We start from the raw sequence: 22419 nt of genomic DNA on the forward strand, positions 1-22419 counted from the left end.
TGCGCCAGGGGATGGAGCTGCACGAGTCGGAGGTGACGTAGCGCGTCAGAGTCTGGTTGAGGGCCGGCTCCATGCGAGCGAGGCACGGCTTGTCCAACACAATGACTTTGACAATCTGCTGGCACTGTACAAGTGTCCCCGCCGAGGCGGGGTGCGAGGCCACCAGTGCTGTCTCCAGCCGCTCCCGTGGCGCATTAAGACGCGTGCTGGGCTGCATTCCACTCTCGTGCCCCAGGGCGGAGTTGTGCTGGTACGTTTGAAGCCTGTTGTGAATTGACACCTAGTTTAGAAACAGTCAAAGAAGCATTAAATGTTACAAGACATTTTTTCCCATCTGCTGCTGCTGGCTGCCCTGAACCCTTCCCACCAGTAAATCTCACATGCACTAGACCCTCCCTCCTCAAAAATAAARCGAGAAAAGCGCAGCCCCTGGCGGCTCCCCACTTCCAACAGCCCCACCATCCCCATCTAGGCCTAAGTGCCCCTGTCTTTTCCATCACATCAAAGGCAGCAGGGCCATCATTCCCAAATGCAATGCAACTCTGATGATCCAAAAGGCACAGGGAGTGCGAATCAGCTCTGCAAGTGGAGGAGTGAATTCTCATGTTAATGAATAGACCCCAAATGTCTGCTCCTTGCCCCCAGCAGCAGAAAGGAGGGCGGGCTGGAGAGCAAGGTTGCAAATAATCGAGGTTGTACGTTTCAGCAAAATTATGGTAGCTAAGTCTGAGATAGAGGCAGACTCAAACCCTTCCCAAGTCCCTGCCTTTCTGAGTAGGAAGGTACACCACATGACCAGCTAATCTGTTTACAAAGGAAAAGGCAGAAATCTGACATCAGACAAAAAAGGCAGCTCCCTCTGATCCATTTGATGATTTGTCAGTGAAAGGAAATGATTTTCAAAGAAGAAAAAAAGAAAGAAAAAATGCCCTTCTAGCTCATACAATGATAAAAKAAATTCATGATGAAATGGTAGCAGATTAGATAATATCAAAGAAATGGAAATGCTTTTCTGCTGGCAGAGTATTTCTTGGGCAATCAGAAGATGGGAGGGAAGGAGCAGGATCCCTGCAAAGAGATGCTGATAATGTGGTCACCCAAATAAGGGAGCTTGCTGAGTCTGGTTTGAAAGGGGGGGGATGGTCTGGAGGTCCCCAAAGGGCATGCACAGCAGGAAAAGGGTGSGCAAAATCATAGTTCCTCCTGGCAAGGACAAGAACTGATGAGACCCCAAAGCACAGTAAGGTTGCTGTCTCAAAACAGAATGTCAGTCAAGTGACAAATCCTACATGGGAAACAAGTGTTTGCAAAATGTCAGGGCACTTCCAGCTAGGCCAGTGTATCTGGGATAATTGAAGGTACCCTGACAAAGTGCACATTGGCCGAGGAGCCAGTGGTGGCATCAGTAGGAAAGAGCAGTTGTGGAGTAGCCAAAAATCCCATAAGGGTAGGCTAAGGATAAGCTGTTTGTACCTACTCAAGTGGAGAAGTTGCTCAGGCTCACTGCATAGCAAGGCATAAGTTTGTCAATATTTGCTCAGATAACAGGGTGCKCTGAACACAAAAGCAGAAGCACCCACTCCCCAAAGAAAGTTTGAACTCTTCAGTAAATGTACTGTGACAAGAAGGGAAAGAAGTACTCTGGAAATGGCAAATTTGGGGCAATGGGGTTATTCCAGACAAGGAAAGAGCAGAAAGTAGGAGATAAGATTTTTATGTGTAAAGATGGCATTTTCCTGTTTCCTCACAGGGAGCAGGAGCACAGGTGCCTGTGAGGAAATAGGCAACCCATTGCATGTGAGACATCCCTGCAAAGTTAGATGCACACGGGACAGCCAAGCTCCCTACCTAGGAAGGCAAAGCTCTAGAGGAAGTCTTTGATGTACAAAGGCCATGCTTAATCCCCTTAAAGGGGGATGGAGAGTTAGAGCTGCAGAGACTGTGCAGGGAAGCTGGGCTGCAGAGGAGTTTGCATGTGATGCTGCATGGAGTTAGCATGTCAGGGATTCTTTAGTGGGGCTCTCAGTCTCCCCATAAGCAGTAGGGTGGGTTAGTCTACAGCGTTTGGGAGCTTGGTCCATGAGGGATGTTACAGTTATAAAAACGGATTGAAAATGCTTTGAAGTTTAGTTTGGATTTGAAAGTTGTATTACCCGTCCTAGCAGTAACTTTTAATTGTATCTCTGGAAATTGGTAAAATTGTCAGTCTGGCTGGGGAGGCATTGATTAAAACCTGAGAAAAGAAACAACAGAGAATGTGAGAAGAGCTGAAGTGAGGGGGAATAACTTACCTCAGCTGCTCTGCACTCTACTTACCTCCACTGTGCTGTCCGAGACCTTCTCCCCCAAGTCCTTCTTGCCTTTGAAATAAAACAAAACATCTCACTTATGAAGTCCATACCCAAGTCATCAGCTGGCTCTCATACTTTGTACTAGAAAACTCAAAGGAAAGGTAAAGGGCCCAACAAGACTCAGTTTCAGGATCAAATCTATGCCCTTTTGCAACCTGATATCTCCTTAGTGATATCCCAGATCCAAAGGTAATCCCCTTTGGATTCCTATCCTTAGGTCCTGATCTTAGTGCCAATCTAGTGAGCTGGTAACCGCTCACTATCGCACTTGATTTTTGCTRTGCTGCAAAGCAAACCAAGGCATGAATGGACACAAAACCACACACAAGAGAAGCTGAACAGTCGCTCCTGCACAAATATTGATGAAAACAGTAGTAGTTTTGTGTGGAACCAGTTCAGAGAAGGAAAAGTAGGCCAGGATCTCCAGGAGTTATCACACAGCAATTTTTGCTCCATCAGTAACCCCTCTTTGCCTGTTAATATAGCCACGGACTAGGTAAGGAGATTTGAATGGCCTTTCTAGCATACCTGAAGAATGCACACTATTCTCATATTTATACTCTACAACCAAGGCCAAACTGGTCACTTCTTTTATCAGTTATTCCCACAGGGATATATAAGAACACATTTGTAAAGGTAGCATGACTTGGCCAAGAGAAGATGGTTGTTCCCTTACTTGTTGGCGATCCTTGTTTAGATTGCGATTCCATCTGGGCTCCATTGGTTCTTAATGAGAGAGTCTTTGCCCCTTGCTGTTTCTCCAACTCCCCTGCAAGAGAGACATGTAGAAGTGAATGAGGAGAGGGCTGAAGGCAAGAGCAATGGCATACTGAAGAAACAATGTGTGAAGTCAGCAGGGAGAATCAATGCAAACAAATGATAAGTGGTAAGAAAGGAGGCACAGAAGATTAATTAAGAGAGAAACAGAAATCAGAGAGGACTTGTGAAATCACTTAAATAACTCCATCCACCTGTGCGTATGACCTGCACTCACATGGGTAGGTTATTGCTGCACAGGAGGGACCACTAATGCTTAGCCACTTTGCTTCATCAGCTCATACCAAAGACTCCACAAAGGGGCACAATACAGACAGCCTGACCCCAGATATCATCACCGTCCATGAGTGTCCTCTCACTTGTGGAGAGGATGGCTCTGCTAAGATTATCAGACTTTCCCTATACTTCCTATCTGCTACAGATAATATATGCATAGTCAAAGGAATATGGGATGAGAAGGTTCTTTGATCATATAGTTCAGGCTTCACTATTTCAGGACACCATACTGTGGCTTCTGTTTCATAGCATCATATTCCTCCAGTTCTCCCACTGGCAGGTAGTCATAGATGCTATCTGCTTTCTCTATTGGTGAACACAAGGACAATCATATACATAATTCTACAACTCATCCTCCCTGGCCCTGTTCCTGAAGAATCTGCCTCATTTGCCCTTTCTCCTCCTGCAGACGTACACAGTGTGATTGCATTGGGATCTGAACCATATTACAGGCCCTTACATTCAATTCGTATCTGCTCCAGCTCTGTCACCTCTGCTATTGACTCTTTCAGATCTTCCACAAATTTCTGCATTTCCTCAGCACCCAGAGCACAGAAGTGTAGTACCTGCTTCTTCTCTGAGCCTGAAACTGGAGTCACCAGTGTGATGCCATGGGGGTAATCTGGAAATAAAGTTTGTCAACACAAGAAAAAAGGCATTAGGTATTCTTGCTGGAGAAGTTGACTGCTTTGGTACCTGTCCAGGACAGAAAATGTCTAACACAAGTCCAGAAAAATGGTGCCCTTTCAGTTTGTCATACTGCAAACTGTGGAAGCCTACAGCATTGCAGCACTTGGAATGAACATGGTGGCCAAGCTGCAGCAGCAAGCACCATCATCACCATGAAACTGCATCTTCTCCGCTGTATGCAGACACAGTGGTGCCATGACCAGAAAACTCCTGCATTTAGTGTAACATTGACTCAGAGAACCTGAGCATAGAGATGGGACTACAACGTCCTCCTGAATCTGTGCAGGAGTAAACAGTGTATGTAAGAGGCTGCGCTCTTCCTGCAGGTGCTCACAAAAACCCAGTGGGCATTAGCCACACTGGCCTGGGACAGCCGTGCAGTGCCTATGCCYGTGCCAGCCGGCAGCCTGCATGTTTCTGGCCCTCCTCCACCACACAGCCAGCCCCAGTCATGATACATCGTGGCTCTATTCCCAGACCATCAAGGTCAGGCTGACTAGGGCTGGCCTCTCGCCATGCTTTGGTGGGTGCCGTTCCAAGGGCCCTACTTCTGTCTTAAAAAGCTTTCCGCACGGTGTGACATGCAAGGGTGGAAAGAGGCAGCAGCAGCATTTGAGTCTCTGTCTCATTCAAAGGTAGAGCTGGGGGTTGTTGTGACTTGTAGCGCAAGGGGAAGGGGGCTAAAGGCAACACCAATTTCGTCAACAAGGTTCTCTACAGTCAGCTCCTGAGAGCTAAGTGGGCTCTCTTAAGAGTAATAAGAGTAGTATTTGGGGATTGACTGCCTTATCCCTCCCCACTGGCACCCTTCTGCCATCACAAGTCAGCCCACTTCAAGGAGCTCAAGTTCACCACTTCTGTGGGAGCTCAGGACCCATTGCAGTGTACCTGCATACTTACCACCTCACTACGAAGCTTTGGTTTTCTTGCCTCTCCTTTTAATGCTTATAGAATTTCTGTCTGATGCATAATCACACTGGGTGACATAGCCCCCTCCCTCCTCTTCCTCCTCCCTGCCAAACTTCTCCAAGCTGTCATAGAGGGACAGACTTACATTCATTCTCAAAGAGATGGAACTGCATCCCCAGCAGGCCAACTGACTTGCAAAATGTGTAGGTCGAGGAGCTTTTCTTCTTGGGGCAAAGCTTGAGGATCTGTTGAAGGGAGAGATGTATAATTGGGCAAGGCACAGGGGAACAGGAGAACACAAAAACAATGCAAACCAGTCAAAGCACTAAGCAAAAAAGGCTTATTTGCAGGCTTGGTTACTGAAATATGGGAGTAACCCTTGGTGACTGACATGCTCTTTCCCCAGATAAATGCCTAGCATGCTGCACTTGTAACAACACTTCTGAAATTCTCTCTCCATAGCCTTGGGGCCCACTCAGCTCTCTGTCTCCTAGGGACACTGGCTTTTTGACGCTCGCATTTCTGACTTTGCAAGGGTCATTCTGCTTGCCAAAGGCTAAGAGAAACCTGTCAGAAATACCTTAGAGCTGAGAGCCAGCACAAATGTATTGCATGCTGTGTTACCCTTAGTCCTTCAGTGCTTGTCTCAAGGGTATTATTTACCCCACAAAGCAAGGAGAAGACCATCTCCCCATGTTCAGACTTATAAATGGGTGCAGAGGAGGAGGGGGAAAGCTCTCTTCTCTACTGCTCCTACATAAGGAATTGGCTTTGGCTAGATACTTGCAACAGCCACAGTCTCCTTTTGACATAACATTCAGGACTTTTCCTTGAGTGCTTAATGTAGAACTTTCCCCTTGTTCTGCCTGCTCCCAGGCTGCCTGTGCCTTCCCTTGTACTTGTCYGAACTCAGTTGCAAGGTCCCTGGGAAGGCACACTTTTAAAAGTGCTATACACATTCCTGGCTTCAGTAAGTGCTATCTACTCTCCCAGAGAGAGCAGCTATTACCTTTGCACTGGTAGAAGACAGTGGCTTTAAAGTGTCTGGCAGGAAAGATCTGAAGTGCATGGGAGAGCTCTGTCTACCATGGTACAAACAGTGAAAGAAATTAACCTTCCCTGTTTGCAAAGAGATGAGAGAGAGAGCAATGATGTTGCTTGGATGGCTGTGGGGTGTGAATCTGTTTTTTCTCCAAGGATCAGGGTACGTTTAGGTTTGGCTCATTTTTAACAGCAAAGGATCCAGAGCCTTGTCTTGAAGTGTTTATGGGACAGGAGATGGCCTGTTCTTAGGAGAGAAGGGAGGTGTATGTATGTTTTAGACTTCTTTATAGATAGTGGGGCTAGTTTTATCCCTGTGGTGCCCAGCTGCCAGAACACACTCACCACCAGCAGATCATTGAAGAGAAAAACCTCCCTCTGGTGAGCCGCCTGCTTTTGCACTTTATTCACATCGGTCACCTCGTACAAGCGGCTACAGCAGACGAGCCGGCGATGGGGCACAGAGAGAACCTGCAAAAGGCACAYGAGAGCGTGCACTCAGGGCAGGACCCAGCGAGGCTCTCCACATCTCCCTCACCGGCCTGCCCAGTGGCAGCAGCAAAAGGCAGCCCTGCCCGCTCACATCGTCTCCTCATCGTGAGTTTTCCTGCTGGCTCTACAGCAGAGAGAGATTTTGGGACTTGGAGAAATCAGAGGAGAGGAGCAGGCTCTGGGCAACCCTGCTGATCACTGACCCTGTCTTCATATACATCTAGCTTTCAGTAGCTGGATGGTTGCTCATGCTCTGTCACCCCCTGGACAACTGTGGGGTTCCTCACTCCTGAGAGATTACTCAGCTCCGTTTGCTTAAGCAGTGTGTTTTTATATTACACATTGACTGCTTTTAACGAAAGTGTCTCTGTATTTGGGGGTTGTCTTAACCTCAGGAGGTCTTGGGGAAATCATTAGAGAGATCAGTGAAATTGTTTTCTCTCACTTTCCCTTCTGCTTCCTGCCTCTCACACGACCTGAAAATCTGGAGCACTGCAGGGCTATCACTGAGGCATGAGCAAGCAGGTGCTGCAGTGAGATTCTGGGCAAACAATTACTGCATCAGCTAAGACAAACTCYGGCCGAGAAGAATTTAAAGAGCAAAGAAAGAATGAGAGGCAAGGAATAAGGTTGGGTTTTTGGAGAAAAAGGAGTTGATGCATTCAGACAGACAAGGAAGGTTATACAGAAGAGGAAGAGAAGGGGCAATGAGGAAGAAAGCAGGAAAGAGGAAACAGTGAGGGAGACAGAGATGAGAGAGGTGAGTGGGTGCCAGCAGGGGTACAGATGCTCACCGTTTTCATTCCAACTATGGATTTCTCCACTTTGGTGACATAAGTAACATGGTCCTCATTGGATTTTAGCTCTTTTTGCTGGATCCTCTCGTAGATCCCCACCACCAGTTCCCGTGGGATGTCAGCACCATCATCCACCCCTATCAAGCACAGAAAATGTAGGGTAGGCTAAACAGGGATAGAAGGAAGGGAGGAGCTGGTGATCCCTGACAGACACCAGCTACTGCCTCTCTACTGAGCAGCACTGGAAGGCTAGAAGTGATCCTATTCTTTAGGCTGTTTTCCCTCTCTAACATAYCTAATGCACCGGCAGGAGGGACTGACACCTTTAAGGCCAATGCAGAAGATTTCATTATTCCACTGCTCTGCATGGTGGCTCCTTTCCATATGTTCCCTAAAGTTTTATAGCCACAATTTCATATTCATGCATCTTGGGCCACTCAGCAGCAATTCCAGCGCTGATTTCGTATTATCGTAACTGCTACAGGTGGAGGAGATCTATGATGGGCTCGAGCTGCTCTGCCTGCCAATGCAAGCCCCAGCTCTCCTGTTTGCTTGGTGAACTCCATTTCCCCTCTGTGATGTCTCTCTGGCCTAATATCTTCCTGTTACATTGTCTGTGATGTCTCTGTTTTGGATCTATCCTTTCCCTCTTTTAGGTCTCCTTAGATAATTTTCCAAATTTTGCTCTCCAATCCCTGCAGGGCTCAACAGAAAAGTTCTCCTTCACCCTTCCCTTAGCCTAACACTACAAATTAAATTGCTGGTCTTCCTTCCAGAAATGATTTTCTTCAATCATTGTATATTGATTTTCTGTGCTTTCCCTCCAGCTCCCTGGTCTGAGATGTACCACCCTGGGTGCTGTTCTGCAGGGGAAGAGCTGCTGAGGAACAAAGCAGCAGCAGCATCTCCTGGCTTCCTGTTCACATCCTTGCAAACGCAGCCTGATTACTCTCAGGTTTTTATAACACTGTCCAGTGAAGTCCTGATCTGGGTGTTGGGCTGCAGGTCAGTCTGGGATGATCCATTTGCCTTTGTGTATACAGGGGCCTGGCTCTAACGAGGTGTAGTGTGTTACAGGAGAGTGACACTCATGGTGGCTGAATTCATTGTGGCTGCAGGTGAGTGATACTCATGGTGACTGAATTAATTGCAACGTTAACTGAAAGCTTCTTGAGCATCTCTATGTGCAAGATAACAAAAACCAAAACAAGATAAAAAAAACCTTTGAGTTTGGGCTATCTACTGCAATACCAAATGTAATGATGGCAGATATTAGTATCATTTAGCATTCCCACGAAGAGGACATCAGCAGCACATTATTCCAATCTGAAGTTTATGGCAGATTAGGGGATGTGTGGGAGGTAGGTTTGATACTGTCTGAATAGCCATGAGGACAAAGAAACAAGACAAAGAAACCTACAGGAATTTAAAACCTAGACAGGGATTCACAATGCGAAGGACAGTCATCCTCACATTTGGAGGATGATTGACCTAGGACTGAGCATAGCTGGGAAATTAGACAATACTTTGTCTAGACATGATGTCAAAAGGCCAGCAATACTGAGCTGCCATAGCAGATCTGAGAACAGGGATGAGGCAGTGGTTCTACGTATAAGTATGTCATGACCACATCTAAAAAGTGCTTTCAACAACCTATTACCAAGATGGGAAGGACTTCGAAAAGGAGAAAAAAATTTGATTTGGGGAACTGATGTATCAGAAATTGTTAAAAGGTAATATATGCATAAACTTGGTCTGCCAACAATTACAAAAAGTATTGCAAACAATTAAGAAAGGGAAAATGTAGCCTGAATTGAAGAAAAATGTGTTTATATTTTTGAAACAGCAAGTAAAGGAAAGGCTTGTTTAGCACAATCCAACAGGGTCTATGAAGAACAGAGCTAAGCAATAGAAAAACTTAATATGATGGACTGCTTCCAAACAGTGAGATCTACTAAAAGACGATACTATCTTTCAAGGAAAATAATGCAGTTCTTATGTTTCTGTTGTGCTGTTTCTGAGAAGCCTGGGCAGCTTTCAGCAGAGGACAGGGCTCTTTCTCAGCCCTGGTTGTCAAACTAGAGCTGAAAGTGGCCTGCTCCATCTCTGGCTCACAGAGGGCACAGTGGCCATAGAACAAAGCAGCTCCACTAACTTTTGGGTCCAGCTTTCTCCTAGGTAGGTTTTAGAGCAGCAAGAGACAAACAAAGCAAAGTGGGACCCTCACCTCTCAGATTGCGAATGAAGTCCTCCAGCATCATCTTCCTGTCAGGCTTGATATTGGGGCTGTACATATCCGTATTGAGGAGGATGATTGCAAAGGCCAAGATGAAGATGGTGTCTGGATTATGAAACTGCTGGACCACATCTGGGTTACACATGCAGTACCTCTGGCTGCAGCAGGAGGGATACACACGCTTAATAAGGAGACCTTGGAGCCCAGCCTGCTCCCGAAGGGCAATGGTTTCATCACAGGTGGGATCTCTCCACTCACAAAAATAAGAGAGAACAGACTGCTCTCTGAAGGCCATTTTACCCACCAATGGCTGAAGCAGACCCTTGAGACTTTAGCCCTCTTGTCCTCAGGAACCAAGGACAAGGCAGGAAAAAACACAGGGTGTTCTCTTTACACAGGGCTAATGCAGGAGGTGTCTCCTCCAGCCTACCTTGATAAGGACAAAACACTCCTCCATGTGCACAAAAGCAGCAGACCCAGCACCCCTACAAGCCCCAGTACTGCTCCTGTGAGTGAGCAGTGAAAGGAGAGTCCCATGCAGGCAGGCATGTCAGGGCTGGTGCCAACCTGCCCTGTGAAGCCATACATGCCTCGATCTTAGGCCCTTCATGCCACTGAGCCTCCATCAAGGACATGCTTGGCAGCAGCAGCAGGACAGGGGACTTGATGCTTCCACTGCACCTCCATATCCAGCTCCTTTGGAAGGTAGGTCCCTGCCATTCAACCATCACTCCTGCCCGAGTGTGGTGCCTGTTCCCACCCCATTAAAACAGAAAGGAAAAGGGGTGGCTGCAGAGCTTGTWGTCTTACCTGAAGGCCTCAATTAGCCGCTCGACCTTCTGTGCCTCCCCCTGCACACGGATGTGGGCCTGGAATTTCCGCAGCGCTTCATCCAGCTCCATGCCCGAGAAGTCCATCTCATCCACCACACAGCTGCAAGAGGGGGACATAGCCTCTGTCAGCACCTCCTACCCGAGAGAAGGCCAGGCAAGCTCCTTTACTGCGGTGCCAAGGACATGTGCCCATGGGAATTACTATGACAGAGGCTTTAAGATGTTGTTACAGCTGCCCAGATGGGACAGAAATGGGGTGACGATTTCAGACAACCCACTCCTGGGCTTTGAAGCAGGTGAGTCATTCTTATGCCAAACCATATATATATTTACACACACACACACACACACACACACACACACACAAAGTATATTTACACACTGTTTAAATATATAGTTATCTCCCTATATATCTATATAGATACATAAATATGCATATATATATTTCTGCCTTTCCTGTCACCTGGCAATCTTTCACATACTACCCATTCCTCCTTCCCTCCCAGCACATGCCCTTATTCACTACTACTTACCCACCTACAGGATGTTCCTGTACAGGAATGCCAGTGTAACATCAAGTCAAGACTGAGTAAAACTTTTCCCACACGCTGAAGTGCCAGGAGTCTCCAGCAATTAATTCCATCTGAATAGTATTCATTTTGTATGTTCTACCCATTCCACAACATTCTTTCCATTTCCACCACATTTCAGTGCCRTATTTCCCTGTTATCTGCTGAAAATCCTTTGTCTGACATATTTAGTGTTGCTTTTCTTTTTACACCAACACTGGCAGTTTACAGCCACTTCAGATCTTCTAACAACTCCCCTATTTTTTGATCCTCTCTTGTCTACCACTGAAGTATTCTCAGCTCGTGAAAGTCCTACTGTAACCCTCCAAAATCTACTGTGATGGATCTTCCTGTCTGTACTGGTCAAACCATCTGGTTATTTTTCTTACTGCCTGCATGATATTCTGGGCTTCATTCTAATGATGATGCCTTGCTATTGTAGCTTCAGCACATTTTGCTAGTGTACTCCTACCATTTGTGCCCAGGTCATTACTGCATACATTAATTAAAAGCAGACTCAGGAAACTTTACTCGTAACCTTCCTTAAACCAAACAGTTCCCATTTCAGCACTGTAGGTTAGTATTAATATCTGCATTAGCCAATTCTGCCCCACATTTATGATTGCTCTACTGGTTTCTGCCTCTTACAGTTTCATCTGGCAATTTCCTATGTCTAGTGCTTTGCTGACGTCCAGAATTATTTTCTGCATATCCCTTGTCCAGAAAATCATTTGTCAAAGAAACATATTGGATTAATCTGCTCTCCAGTGTCTTCAGCCTGTACCATTTACATTCATGCCTGCCTTTATTCTTTCCCCTAAAATGATATCTTAAATCTGACATACTATCTGAGAAACCAGACCAAGAAATCCACAGTTGCTCAAATACTGTTTCCTTTAAACCTTTTTTTAAATACAAAGTACTTAAATACAAAGTACTAGTTTGCTAATCTTCTGTCACCTGGCATGACCCGGACATTACAAGTGTATGAAAAATCCAATTACTCCATATTTTCTAGTTTTATATTCTTTGGATGGTGGCTTTGTCTTTTCCTCCCTTTTCATCTTTCTCTGTATATGGTTTGCTTGCCTTTTCCATGCTTCAAATGATAAACTGATATCAAATTTAGGGACATTTAGGACATCTTTCCCAAGACAGGTTGACCTTATTGGGGCTAGAAAGTAGAAAATAAAGGAGAAAGGGATTGCCTCTCTTCTGGATCCTTCTATTTCCTAGGCTCACCTGGAAACATTTAGCAAGGTCAGCCTGAGCTTGCATTTCATGTATCTGGCCAAGCCTCTGCCCAAGATCCTATTACTCTTCAAGGAATAGCTCCTAGAGCAATCCTCAACTCTGCTGCTAGGGGATTGCAGGCTAGTAGAAAGAATGATGGATCAGAGCTCCCTGACAAATTTTGTGAGCAAATTTGACAGAGCAAAGCACATTCAAGTGGACAAATGGCTTTGTGCCAAGGGGCTGCCATGCTCCTGCTCTTGTTCTAATGGCTACAAGTTTTCCTGACTTGTCTGTCCTTGGAGCAGGTCAGGCTCTGCTAAGTTTCTGAAGTGCACACTGTGGTGCCTCCATCAGAACCTCCTTGAATTGCAGCTTTTCTTTGTGAAAMAAGAACAGGAGGTTCTTTCTTTCCAAAGCAGGTAGGGACTCCAGAAAGTGACACGGGATGTTGTGGCAAACATATTGCACAAAGCACTTTGGCATCATCAGCCTCCCAAGCTGCAATGCAAAAGACGGTATAAATGCATGCATGAGGAGGCTGTCTCTCCCCAGAAGTCKTTGTAAGAGATAAAGGTCGAGCTGAGAGCAGATGGCTTTCTGCGTGCAAGCCATAAGCCAACAGCTTATGTGTCTGCAGCCAAAAGTAGTGGGGAGTTCATTTTTCCACGAACAGCAGCATGCCTGTGAGATGCCTGCTCCACGACCTGAAGGATAAGGAAGGAGTAGGAAGAGTAATTGCCATATAAAATCTCCTGTTTCGGCCCCTTCCTTCCCAAGAACTTGCTATGAGCCCAGCACACGGAGCTCACAGACCACTCCGTCGTGCAGCTAGCCCASTGTCTGCAGGGAGAGGCCTTCACATGCTTGGCACACATTGCTGAAGAGGATGGGGAAGCTGCTGGCACCTTTCTTCACATAAAAGGCAGTGCATTTTAAAGGCTCCCATGGCAGCCATGTGCACAGGGAGCTGGGGCTGTCCCGAGGAACTCTGCAGACTGGCACCCCATGACTGTAAGAACTGGGCTGCAGGTGCCGGGTGATGTGACCCTAGTTGATYGTTGTGCCCAACTGTTAGATATGCTGTGGCCATTCTGCTTCCTGAGCTTCAAGGCATGGGCATACCCGAAATGGGGTGGACACAGGGGCATCATGGCTGCAAAGATTCAGCACAGGGCTAAGCATGGCAAAGAGTCTGGTGGTAAAAGGGTTCAGGGAAGGCAGGAAGCAGCTGTATCGTGTGGGGCTGGGATCTGCTCGCCAGAGCATAATGACCTATTTTCCAGCTTTTCCACTCAGGTGACAATGCAGCAGAAGCTGGGATGCAACTAAAAGCGTCCGAATTGAACCTGCAGCCCACACTTAGGGAGTACGAGGGGAGGCAGCCAGGTAGAAAGTTTAAAACCACAAGGCACAAAGATTTTAATAAAAACCATCCCTCCTCTCAGCTTCCTTACCCTTATGCTCTCTCACAAGAACTGAGCTCAGGGTGGGCTGCAGAAGAGCTCGTTTCCCTGCAAGGAGGTTGCTCTGAACAGATGAAGCTCTTGGTACAGAGGGTAAGCAGGGCCCTCCTCTGCACCATCAAGCACAGCTGTGTGTCCCAAGGCCAGACTCCACACCGCACCTCTCTTTGCCCTCTATCTGCCACATAGCCTCTATCACGTCATACACCAGTCTCACTTTTCTGAAAGATGGTGCACTGCTTATACAGCCTGTGTCTTTGGGGCTGAATCATGCCTACTAGCCCTCCCAGGCTTGTTGGTGGCTCACATGGCTGCTTGCTCGGGCACCCACGCCTTCACAAGCGTGAAATTGCTTGGCATGCCGTGCTTTATGCCAGCGCTGTCTCCCAAGGCAGAGAGCTGCTCCCACCACAGGCAGGTTGGCTTCRTGTTCTGCCCGGTTTTCATCTCTCCCTCCAGGAACGTCAGGGACCTTTGCAAAAGGAAACTTAGTGTTTCCCTGGGCGCCTGTGCAGGTGCAAAGTGTGCCTCTAGCCATTGCACATTTTGGCRTAGGCTTGCAATAACAGCAATTAGGCAAGCTTCCTACTTGCCATAAGCCAGTTGCAATAAGGCTGCTCGGGTCCCAAGGCTGAGCTGCGCCCGCAGCTCTGCTCGCATAAGGCAGGTTGTGGCACAGGTGCAGCAGCAGGAGGTCAGAGCGGAGCAGCACATTCTGCCCTGCCTCCTCCACCTCCTTCTCATCGGTATCTATTGCTCCACAGCATGAGCTGCAGCACTGTGCTGCTCAAACACTCCTGTAGTGCAGGTTCCCTACTGGCTCTCTGTAATGGCCTCAGTGAGAAGGGGAAAGGAGGCAAGTTTGGACTAATCTGTCAAGTTCACTGCCAATTCAAGAGGAATCTAACACCTCTTTGAGAGACAGCCTTTTTGCTGGGTGCCCAGCTTGCATTTACACTTGTAGGAGCAGCTCTCCTCTCCGCGACTTCCCATTAGGGAAAGAGAAGACAATACGTGTTGGACAGGCGGGGTGGCTGCTCAGCCTCTCGGAGAGCACATCAGAGCTACGGCAGTATGTACAGCATGAGAGCAACAAGACCCCTGCTCTGCTCAGGCTCTGCTTGAGCCCCTGCCCCTTTCTCCTCCGACGGCAGATGTGCAAGGACAGCCACTTCTGGCCTTGCCGGAGCCCCATGACCTGAGCGCAAACCGGGAGCACAGGAGCACAGTCAGCCTCATTCAGAGCATCACTCACATCATCCTGCTCATGAATGAACTATAAATGGAAGCAGTGCTTGAGTCAGAAACAGGTGGAGGGGAGGAAAGCACTACAGCGAAGGGAAGGATGAATGAAGAAGAACAAAAGCAAAAATAAACACAGAATGAAGAGTGTGAAAACAGAAATAACAAATGCTGCTGAATTTTTAATACCAAAGGAAGGAGGTAAGAAAGGATATGAAGAATGACAGTATGCGTCATAATATAAGCAAGTGTTAATGTTCTGGGCCTCACTCTTCCTTGTTCTTCTGGCTAGTGTATGTAATTACCTGTGTGTTAATCAGATACCTCTTTGGGTTTCCAGGAAAGAAAGGAAGAAGGCTGGAGAAGTTGCGGAGAATAGAGCCTGGAGTCTGTAACTCAGGCAGCTCTGCCCCACATCCAAATGCACAAGAGAGGCTGAGACTTACGCAGATGTTTTAAAAGCTGCCCCATTAGTTATTCATGTAGTTGGGTTAATTCAACCTGGCTGTGAGAGAAACGATGCTTATAATACACATTTCTAACACAAGTTTTCACATGGAGTGAAAGCTAAACCAACACAGCAAGTGTCATTAATAATTGAAATTGCTCTCAGAAGGGAGAGGGCAGATTGGGAAGGCTCCAGGGCCTAGCCCAGGATGCAGAGGGCCAGGCGTCCTCCCTTCACACAGCCCAGCTCACAGCACATGGTCATTGCCCTCCCCTAGTCATGGCCACGCTCTCCGGCAGTGCCAAATCTGCCAGATCTCCTGCGGTCACAGTGTAACCCCACTTGGGTCACAAAATGGAGCAATGTGGCACTGTCAGGACAGGCAAAAGCTACTGTAACWGCTATCCCAACTGCTACGTGCTCTCTGGGGAACACAACATACAGTAAGGCTGCCTTGCTTGGTGTACATAGATGAGACAGCCCTTGCAGACTCCATTGTCTCAAGCCATGTCGCTGGTCCTCTCCTAATTTCATGGGAGTTGTTCCTTATGGATGGAGAACAAGACCTAGACTATGTCTTATCCAGCTCTAAAATACCAAAATGTCCTTGAGTTGCATCATCCTCACACACTAGCAGGTCAGAATAGGTGGCTAGTCCTTGTCATGGACACACTGGAAAGATCAGTGCACCCAACTACATTGCCGGCCTTCTTCATGTTGCTGCATGGACAGGAAAATAGGACAGGATGTCATGGACAGGATGGCAGTCCTGAGACAGTACTTCTCCTGATGATGCTTTGTGGCCATGAATGTCACATTGCTGGGCGTGCACCCATCACCCAGTCAATCCTTACAAGCAGACAATGAAAATTTGCTTGCAAAACCCACCAACAATTGCTGTCCCTTGAGTCAAAACTGGCACAGGAAGAGAGCGGAAGTACCTGCAGCCAGCAGATATGTAATCAGTTGAATGTGTGTTTGTGAATCTGTCTTTCTTTCCTTGCTGTTTTAGAACACCCATGTATATTTTATGCCTACTTTTATCTTTTCCTTTAAGGAAGATGAGTCAGCAGTTTACTGTGACGAGCGCATGGCAGCCCAGGTTGTTAGTGCAAGAACATCATCTGTTGCCTGGAGGAATCAGGCATAAGTTTGAGCCCTGAGTTCAGACCAAGTTGGTTAAAGGCTGCAGCATGTAGACACAGGCTCAACAGTTCATAGCTACGATCCTTGCTTTCTCCATCTGTAAATAGGGTGGCAGAATGACCATTTTGTTGAATACTTGAGGCACTACCATCAGAGGTACAGAGGAAATGGAGAGCAGTGGGGATGACAGGGTAAAGCCACTTGCTTTGATGGCAGTTACAACATTGCAGTCTTGTGGACTGGCTGGGAGGCAGAGACCAGACTTTGCAATAAGGACCGTTCCCAGGAGCTGCTGCCACATAGTTTATAGTGATGCGTGAGGCAGAAGAACATGGTCATTTGTAGGGATGGTGCTGAGTTTAGGACTACAAGGAAGTGCCAGCCTATTGCTATTGCAATAATATATCTTTGTCTGTGCAGAGGCTAGGTTTGGACTTCAGTGGAGTGTCTGTCAGGGGAAGCAGCCCACACATTGCTTGCTGCAGAAGAAGAAGCAATTACTTTTAATTATAGCTCTCAGCATGAAGAGATTGGAGAGAACATGTGTCTTATTGCTGGCTAGATCAATACCCATACAGTATATTAAAAATAAGGCTGGATCAACGGTCAGGTACCCACTGCAATAAACAGAAGCAATTGCAGCAGGGACAGGTTTAAAAATTTGAGCCTAGCTTTGGCTCTTGAATTGGCACCTTCCAACTTTTCCCTGAAGTGATGTGTGGGTGTGTCAGATTTAGGACTTCATTTAGGCTCAGTAGGCTCAATAGAAGCCCCTGTGTCTTCTATTGATTTCAAGGGAGATGAAGTTAGTACTTGGGAGGATCACCACCATCACGAAAAAAAMCAATGGATCCCGTTGAAGCAAGTCCTAATGGAAAGGCAGCCCTGACCAAGAGCTGTGCTGCTGCCTAATAAAATAATGGTCCAGCTGAGTGCTGATCGTTTTCAAAAGCTGGTCTCTGAATGACACTACACCAGGGCTCCATGAGCAGAGGGGCACAAACAGCACCGGTCTCTCCCTGCCCATGTAGCGCCGCATTCACACTTACAATCTAGCACAAACTTCTTTGGCTTTCACTGTGGGCATTTCTCAGGGTGGAGAGGCAGTCATTCCTGACTCTGATATCCCCTTTTCATCAAACACAGTGCTTCTTTAYTCTCATCTGAATGGCAAGCAGATGATGACAAAGAACAAGCAGGAAATGAARGCCCATCTCATTTCTCCAGGCTACTATTTGCAGAAAGCTTGATCAAAAAAACAGTTAAGACATTTTTCTTCCCAGCACCTCAGACCTTCTCCTGTGAGGCCCACAGTTGGAAGCTCGTAGTTAACAATAGTTGTTTGGCGGGAAACAGAACTACAGACAGATGCTTAGGTAGTATGTATGGGCTCAGATGTTCACAGGATTTTGTATCCCAAATTGCAGACTTAAAGAGGAGAGAGTATAGATTGAGAGACGATAGTGAGGCTCATGGAACCAGGAAAGGGTCACAGTCCCCTTCAYTCAAGGGGACAATCCAGCAAGAGCAGCCACTGAACATAAATGGAGAAGAATCCTGGACTTTGCTCTGATGAGGGGCCGCTCAGCCCATAGGAGCTTTTAGAGCAGGGATGTTCATCAGTGCTTTGGRGTACAGAGGGGGCAGCAAAGGTGGCAAGATTCCTCATGCAGGTCTCTTCATTAGCACCAATGGGACCATCTGTCTTGCTCTTAAATCCGTAGTAGAGCCMGACAAACTGAAAAGGCCACTGATGTCAGAACTGAGCACTAAGAGAGTYGAGTGAGAAACTAGCATTTACTGTTCCCTGCTAGTATTACAGCAAGGAGTGGATRTTTTTCTTCCCTTTGCCTGTCTTACTAGTTCCCAGAAAGCATCACAGGTGCTTTACCTGGATGAGTGGTAAGACTTGTTTTTGTACTCCTCAGCCACACAGCTACAAACCTCTCAGCATCACTAATGCTGAGCTCCTGCAGGCACTCTGAGAGGAAGAAGCCAGAATGAACATGTTGGTGATATGAAGGAGTAAGGATGTTGATGGGAAATACAATGAAAGGTGCCAGATAGAGGTGAGGAATGGTGAAGCTTCTGCAGAGTAGGGATGGAGGAGGGGTTGTTTGCTGACACAGCTGGGAGCTCTGASGGTTCCTTCATAGGACAGGGAGGGGGAGAAGAGCTTTCCACACTTACTCTAGGACATCCCTGTTGAACTGTTTCTTGCTGTTGCCCAGRAACTCCCCGATCATCTGTCGACTGAGGCCTTTCCGCTGGAGCAGGAAGTGTGCCACCCCAATGGGGGTGTCTGGGATGAAGCCTCGGGAGATCAGGAACTGGATCCCTTTGTCTGGGTTGCTGTAAGGGAGAGACAGAAAGATGATGAGTCTGGATGATCTCTCTGATGTGTTGCTACTTCTGGCTCATTTTATTGCTTCCAGTGATGCAGCCCTTGGCATGGACTGGTGCCCATGGAGCCCAGGGACTCCTATGTACCTGTGTGTGGCTGGATGAGGACTGGTGAGGACAGGAACAAGTGACTTTGATGGCTGCTACCCAGGTGCCGCAGAGCTCAGGAGAAAGGGATCTGCTGTGTCCCAGCAGCACCTGCTGCCACCTGGGGAGCAGAAATGCCATCCCTTTGCCCCAGGACTTGGCACGCAGTATCAGCCTCATAAGCAACTCTCTTTTGTTAGGCTTCTACTATAGAGTTCAATTCTTTTGTATCCTCCAGCTTGGTTTGTTTAGGGCTTCTATATGAACATAACACCCAGACAAGCATTGTTGGGTGCCCAGAGAAAGCACACAGGCCATCAGTAGGGTCAGCTGYTCCAATACACCCCACAGAGAGCCCAAGGATCAAGCATGAGAGCCGGGCATTTTGCAGCTGTTTTGAGGCAGCTGAGCTGTATCTTGTGCAGGACAGACAAAGGCGAAGACTTAGGAGGCATTTCTAGTATATGACCACAGTCAAACAAATGTCAAGGCACACAGCAGGGTAACCAAAGGTGGGATCTTTTTTCCCATAAAAGTTTTTATTCCTTTTTTTCTTACAGTTTACTGCTCAGTGTTGAGTAACACTTCCTACCTTCCTTACTCAAGCCTGGTGCCGGCTGCCTGAATAGAAATCCCATGCTCAGTTTTGTGCCTGTCTTCCTCCACTCCCCCACGCCTAGCTGTGCTGTTCTTCCTTTCTCTATTGATTTACACCCTCAGGCAGAAATCTCTGTGTGTGGGCGGATGAGAGCGTGCACCTGGAGGATGCCTAAGCTGAGCGGGGAGAGAGCCGCGTAACGGCTCCGAGACAGAGGGTGTTTCTCCCTCTGTGCCTGTGAGTGGTCTGGCATCGAGTGTGCATGAATGCTTGTTTGGGGGAATGTTTTTTCCTCTTATTAGTGTGCCTGCGTATATGCCTATGTATACAGCTCTCTGGGGTCGTGCCTACAAGCGCACACATTGCTCAGTGTTTGCCCCCTTGCACGTGCAGATTTCTCTCAGACCCTACTCGTCCCAAAGAGTTGCTCCAGCTGCCAGCATGCACTCTTTGACTTTCTCACTAGGTCTCTATAAGCCTGTTTTTATGTATTCAGGAGTGGTTGTGAGTCTGTGTGTGTGACTGTCCCTCCTGTTAAACACAAGAAGCAGTGAGTATGTGCAAGCTGTGCAAGAGGCTTTCTTCCTGTATCTCAGCCTGCCCCACTGAAGGGCAAGGGTGGTCTTGATATGGTGAATTAGTGCATGCCAGGAAGATTTCCAGATTCTGTTGGTTGGAGAAAGAGTTGTTTCCTGATGAGAAGGAGTGCTGCACTTTGACCACTAGCCTGAATTCAGAGATCTTTGCTAATGCCCAAAGAGTGAGTTTGCTCAGGTGGCTCCCTGAGTAGGCAAAGGACAGTGTGAGATCTCAGAGCATGAGAGTGCACGATGTGCACAGGCAGAGACTGAGGCACTGTCACGTGGTGAAGGACGTGGGTGAGCTACATATGTCTAGCTGTAAGGGGATGAGCATTCAGGACAGTGGCCTGCTCTGCACAGGGGCCCCTGTCAGTAAGACACAACTAGATGGGCCAGAAAAACTCTGATTACTTTTTAATGACATGAGGAAAATATATTGGGCAATGAGGCATCCTTGGGGACAGTGCTGGGGAGAGCAGGTGAGCCCACTAAACTTATTAACAGGACAGCTGCAAGATCTGCTGTAGGAAGAAACAGCACTGCTTAGCCTAGTGAGATCTTCTTGGAGGAAAAGCAACAGGGTCACAATGCACCTCTGTGCTATTGCACACCCTGACTCTCCTTCAAAGAACACAGGTAGACTTCTCTGCTAAGTGCAAGGGTCAATGTTGGAATCAAGCTCAGCAACAAAGAGATTCATAAAATGCACCTCCATGTGCATATTTTGGTGTCCTGCAAGTGACAGTTTAGTCTTCAAGGCCACAGGATGATCTCAGCTACACTAGTGAGACTGTAAGGTCACTGAATTAACTTGGGATCCTTTCACTCCAGGGCAGCTGGGAGCTGAATGTGGCCAGAAGGCAGCTCACACACGGCATGGATGTATGGATATTAGGAAGGATGACACATGAAATACGACAACTTAGGATAGAACAGGCCATATTTGAGAGCCCTTCTGTGCTGCCTAGGCTAAAACTCAAATATAGCTGCACACACTCCTCTTTCACTAACAACTGCCTTTCGTCGTCTTTTCCCTGCATCCAAGTTGTTCCACACAAAATTCTGCTAGTGACACAGCATCTCTGCCACTGAACACTTGCAGATATCTCCTGTACTGCAGCGTGTAGCTTTTACCCAGGTATGCAGCACACCACTCTGCGTCCATCTTTTCTGAGCCGGGTCCCTGCTGTTCTCTTAGTGGTGCAGAGGTGTGTAGCACGGCCAGCAAATGCCGTGGGATTCCTCACGTCCTGCTGGCTTTCCCTCTGCCCACACAGCCAGCAGCCCCCACACATGCTGAGTTATTAGAGCAGCACTGTATAATGAAGCAGTCTCTGTTCCAGGGATTCCTCCCCCTCACTGTGGAGTGGGAATGGGGAAAGTGCCACCGCAGCGCAGGATCAATATGTTCCCAGGGGCCTGCTCCAAGCAGAGTGCTGCTTCCTGAAAATACAGAGCAGGGCAAGGTAGATTATGGTAGACGGTGCTAGCAACTGGAAGCTTTCACCTCTTGGCCCTGGGAAGCAGTCAGTAAAAAGATGCACACACACACATCATCCCAGCTCTGTGCCCTGCGGATTGGTGCCCACATCACAAGCCCTACAGTGATGGACTGGCTCCAGTGATGGACTGGCTGAACCCTGGCTCCTTGCTGGAAATGAGCAATGGTAAACCCTGGCTCCTTGCTGGAAATTAGCAGGGATGCCAACAACCAAATAACTGTAAGAGGATGAATGGCTGTACTGCAGTCTCAGGGCTTGAGGTGTACTAGATTGCCCTGGGGAGCTAGGTGGCCTTTGCTACTGTTCAGTGAATAAAGAGGTTTCACTCCTCAGTGCTAAGAAGCCAATTCCCTTTCCCTCTGCCCCTAATGTTTTGTCAAGGAAACTAAGCTGTATATTTTACTAGTACATTATTTCAGCAACTAGTTGCAGAGGAAGCCTGGCCAGAAAGTCATGTTTCTGAGCTCTGCAGCATCACCAAGACTCCAGTCCCACGGGGACCTGCAAGAGGCAGTGAACCTGTGTCACTGAATGAAGGAAGACAGCAAAGCTGCTTCCCCCAAACAAACCTGGCACCAGTAATTTGTCACATTAATGTGTGCCAAGTGGACTGGGGGAGAAGGAGAGGCTGGGGGGAAAAAAAGCATTTTCACTCCTGCTTTACTGTCACATCAGTGCTTGTGGCAACTCTGCAGAAACCAAAACACTTTGGGTAGAGAGATCCTGCCAAGCACAGCTAAGA

The 22419-nt window shown here is 47.5% G+C and overlaps 1 protein-coding gene across 1 annotated transcript in view; it reads right to left on the reverse strand.

Annotated features, from left to right (window-relative positions):
• Nucleotides 1-226: 226 nt before the first annotated feature.
• Nucleotides 227-22419, reverse strand: part of IQSEC3 (IQ motif and Sec7 domain 3) — a 31207-nt gene continuing 9014 nt past the window's right edge. Inside the window, exons 3-13 of the mRNA XM_026052139.1 lie at nt 18697-18858; nt 10380-10502; nt 9561-9727; nt 7331-7470; nt 6390-6515; nt 5149-5248; nt 3865-4026; nt 3028-3120; nt 2317-2360; nt 2154-2233; nt 227-280 (exon numbers count right to left, since the gene is read on the reverse strand). Coding sequence (XP_025907924.1) covers nt 2159-2233; nt 2317-2360; nt 3028-3120; nt 3865-4026; nt 5149-5248; nt 6390-6515; nt 7331-7470; nt 9561-9727; nt 10380-10502; nt 18697-18858 — 1192 coding nt within the window. The 3' untranslated portion in view covers nt 227-280; nt 2154-2158. The remainder of the gene's footprint in view (nt 281-2153; nt 2234-2316; nt 2361-3027; nt 3121-3864; nt 4027-5148; nt 5249-6389; nt 6516-7330; nt 7471-9560; nt 9728-10379; nt 10503-18696; nt 18859-22419) is intronic.

Source organism: Nothoprocta perdicaria, unplaced genomic scaffold (assembly GCF_003342845.1).
Source record: "Nothoprocta perdicaria isolate Ctin4 unplaced genomic scaffold, notPer1 scaffold_84, whole genome shotgun sequence".
Classification (NCBI taxonomy): domain Eukaryota; kingdom Metazoa; phylum Chordata; class Aves; order Tinamiformes; family Tinamidae; genus Nothoprocta; species Nothoprocta perdicaria.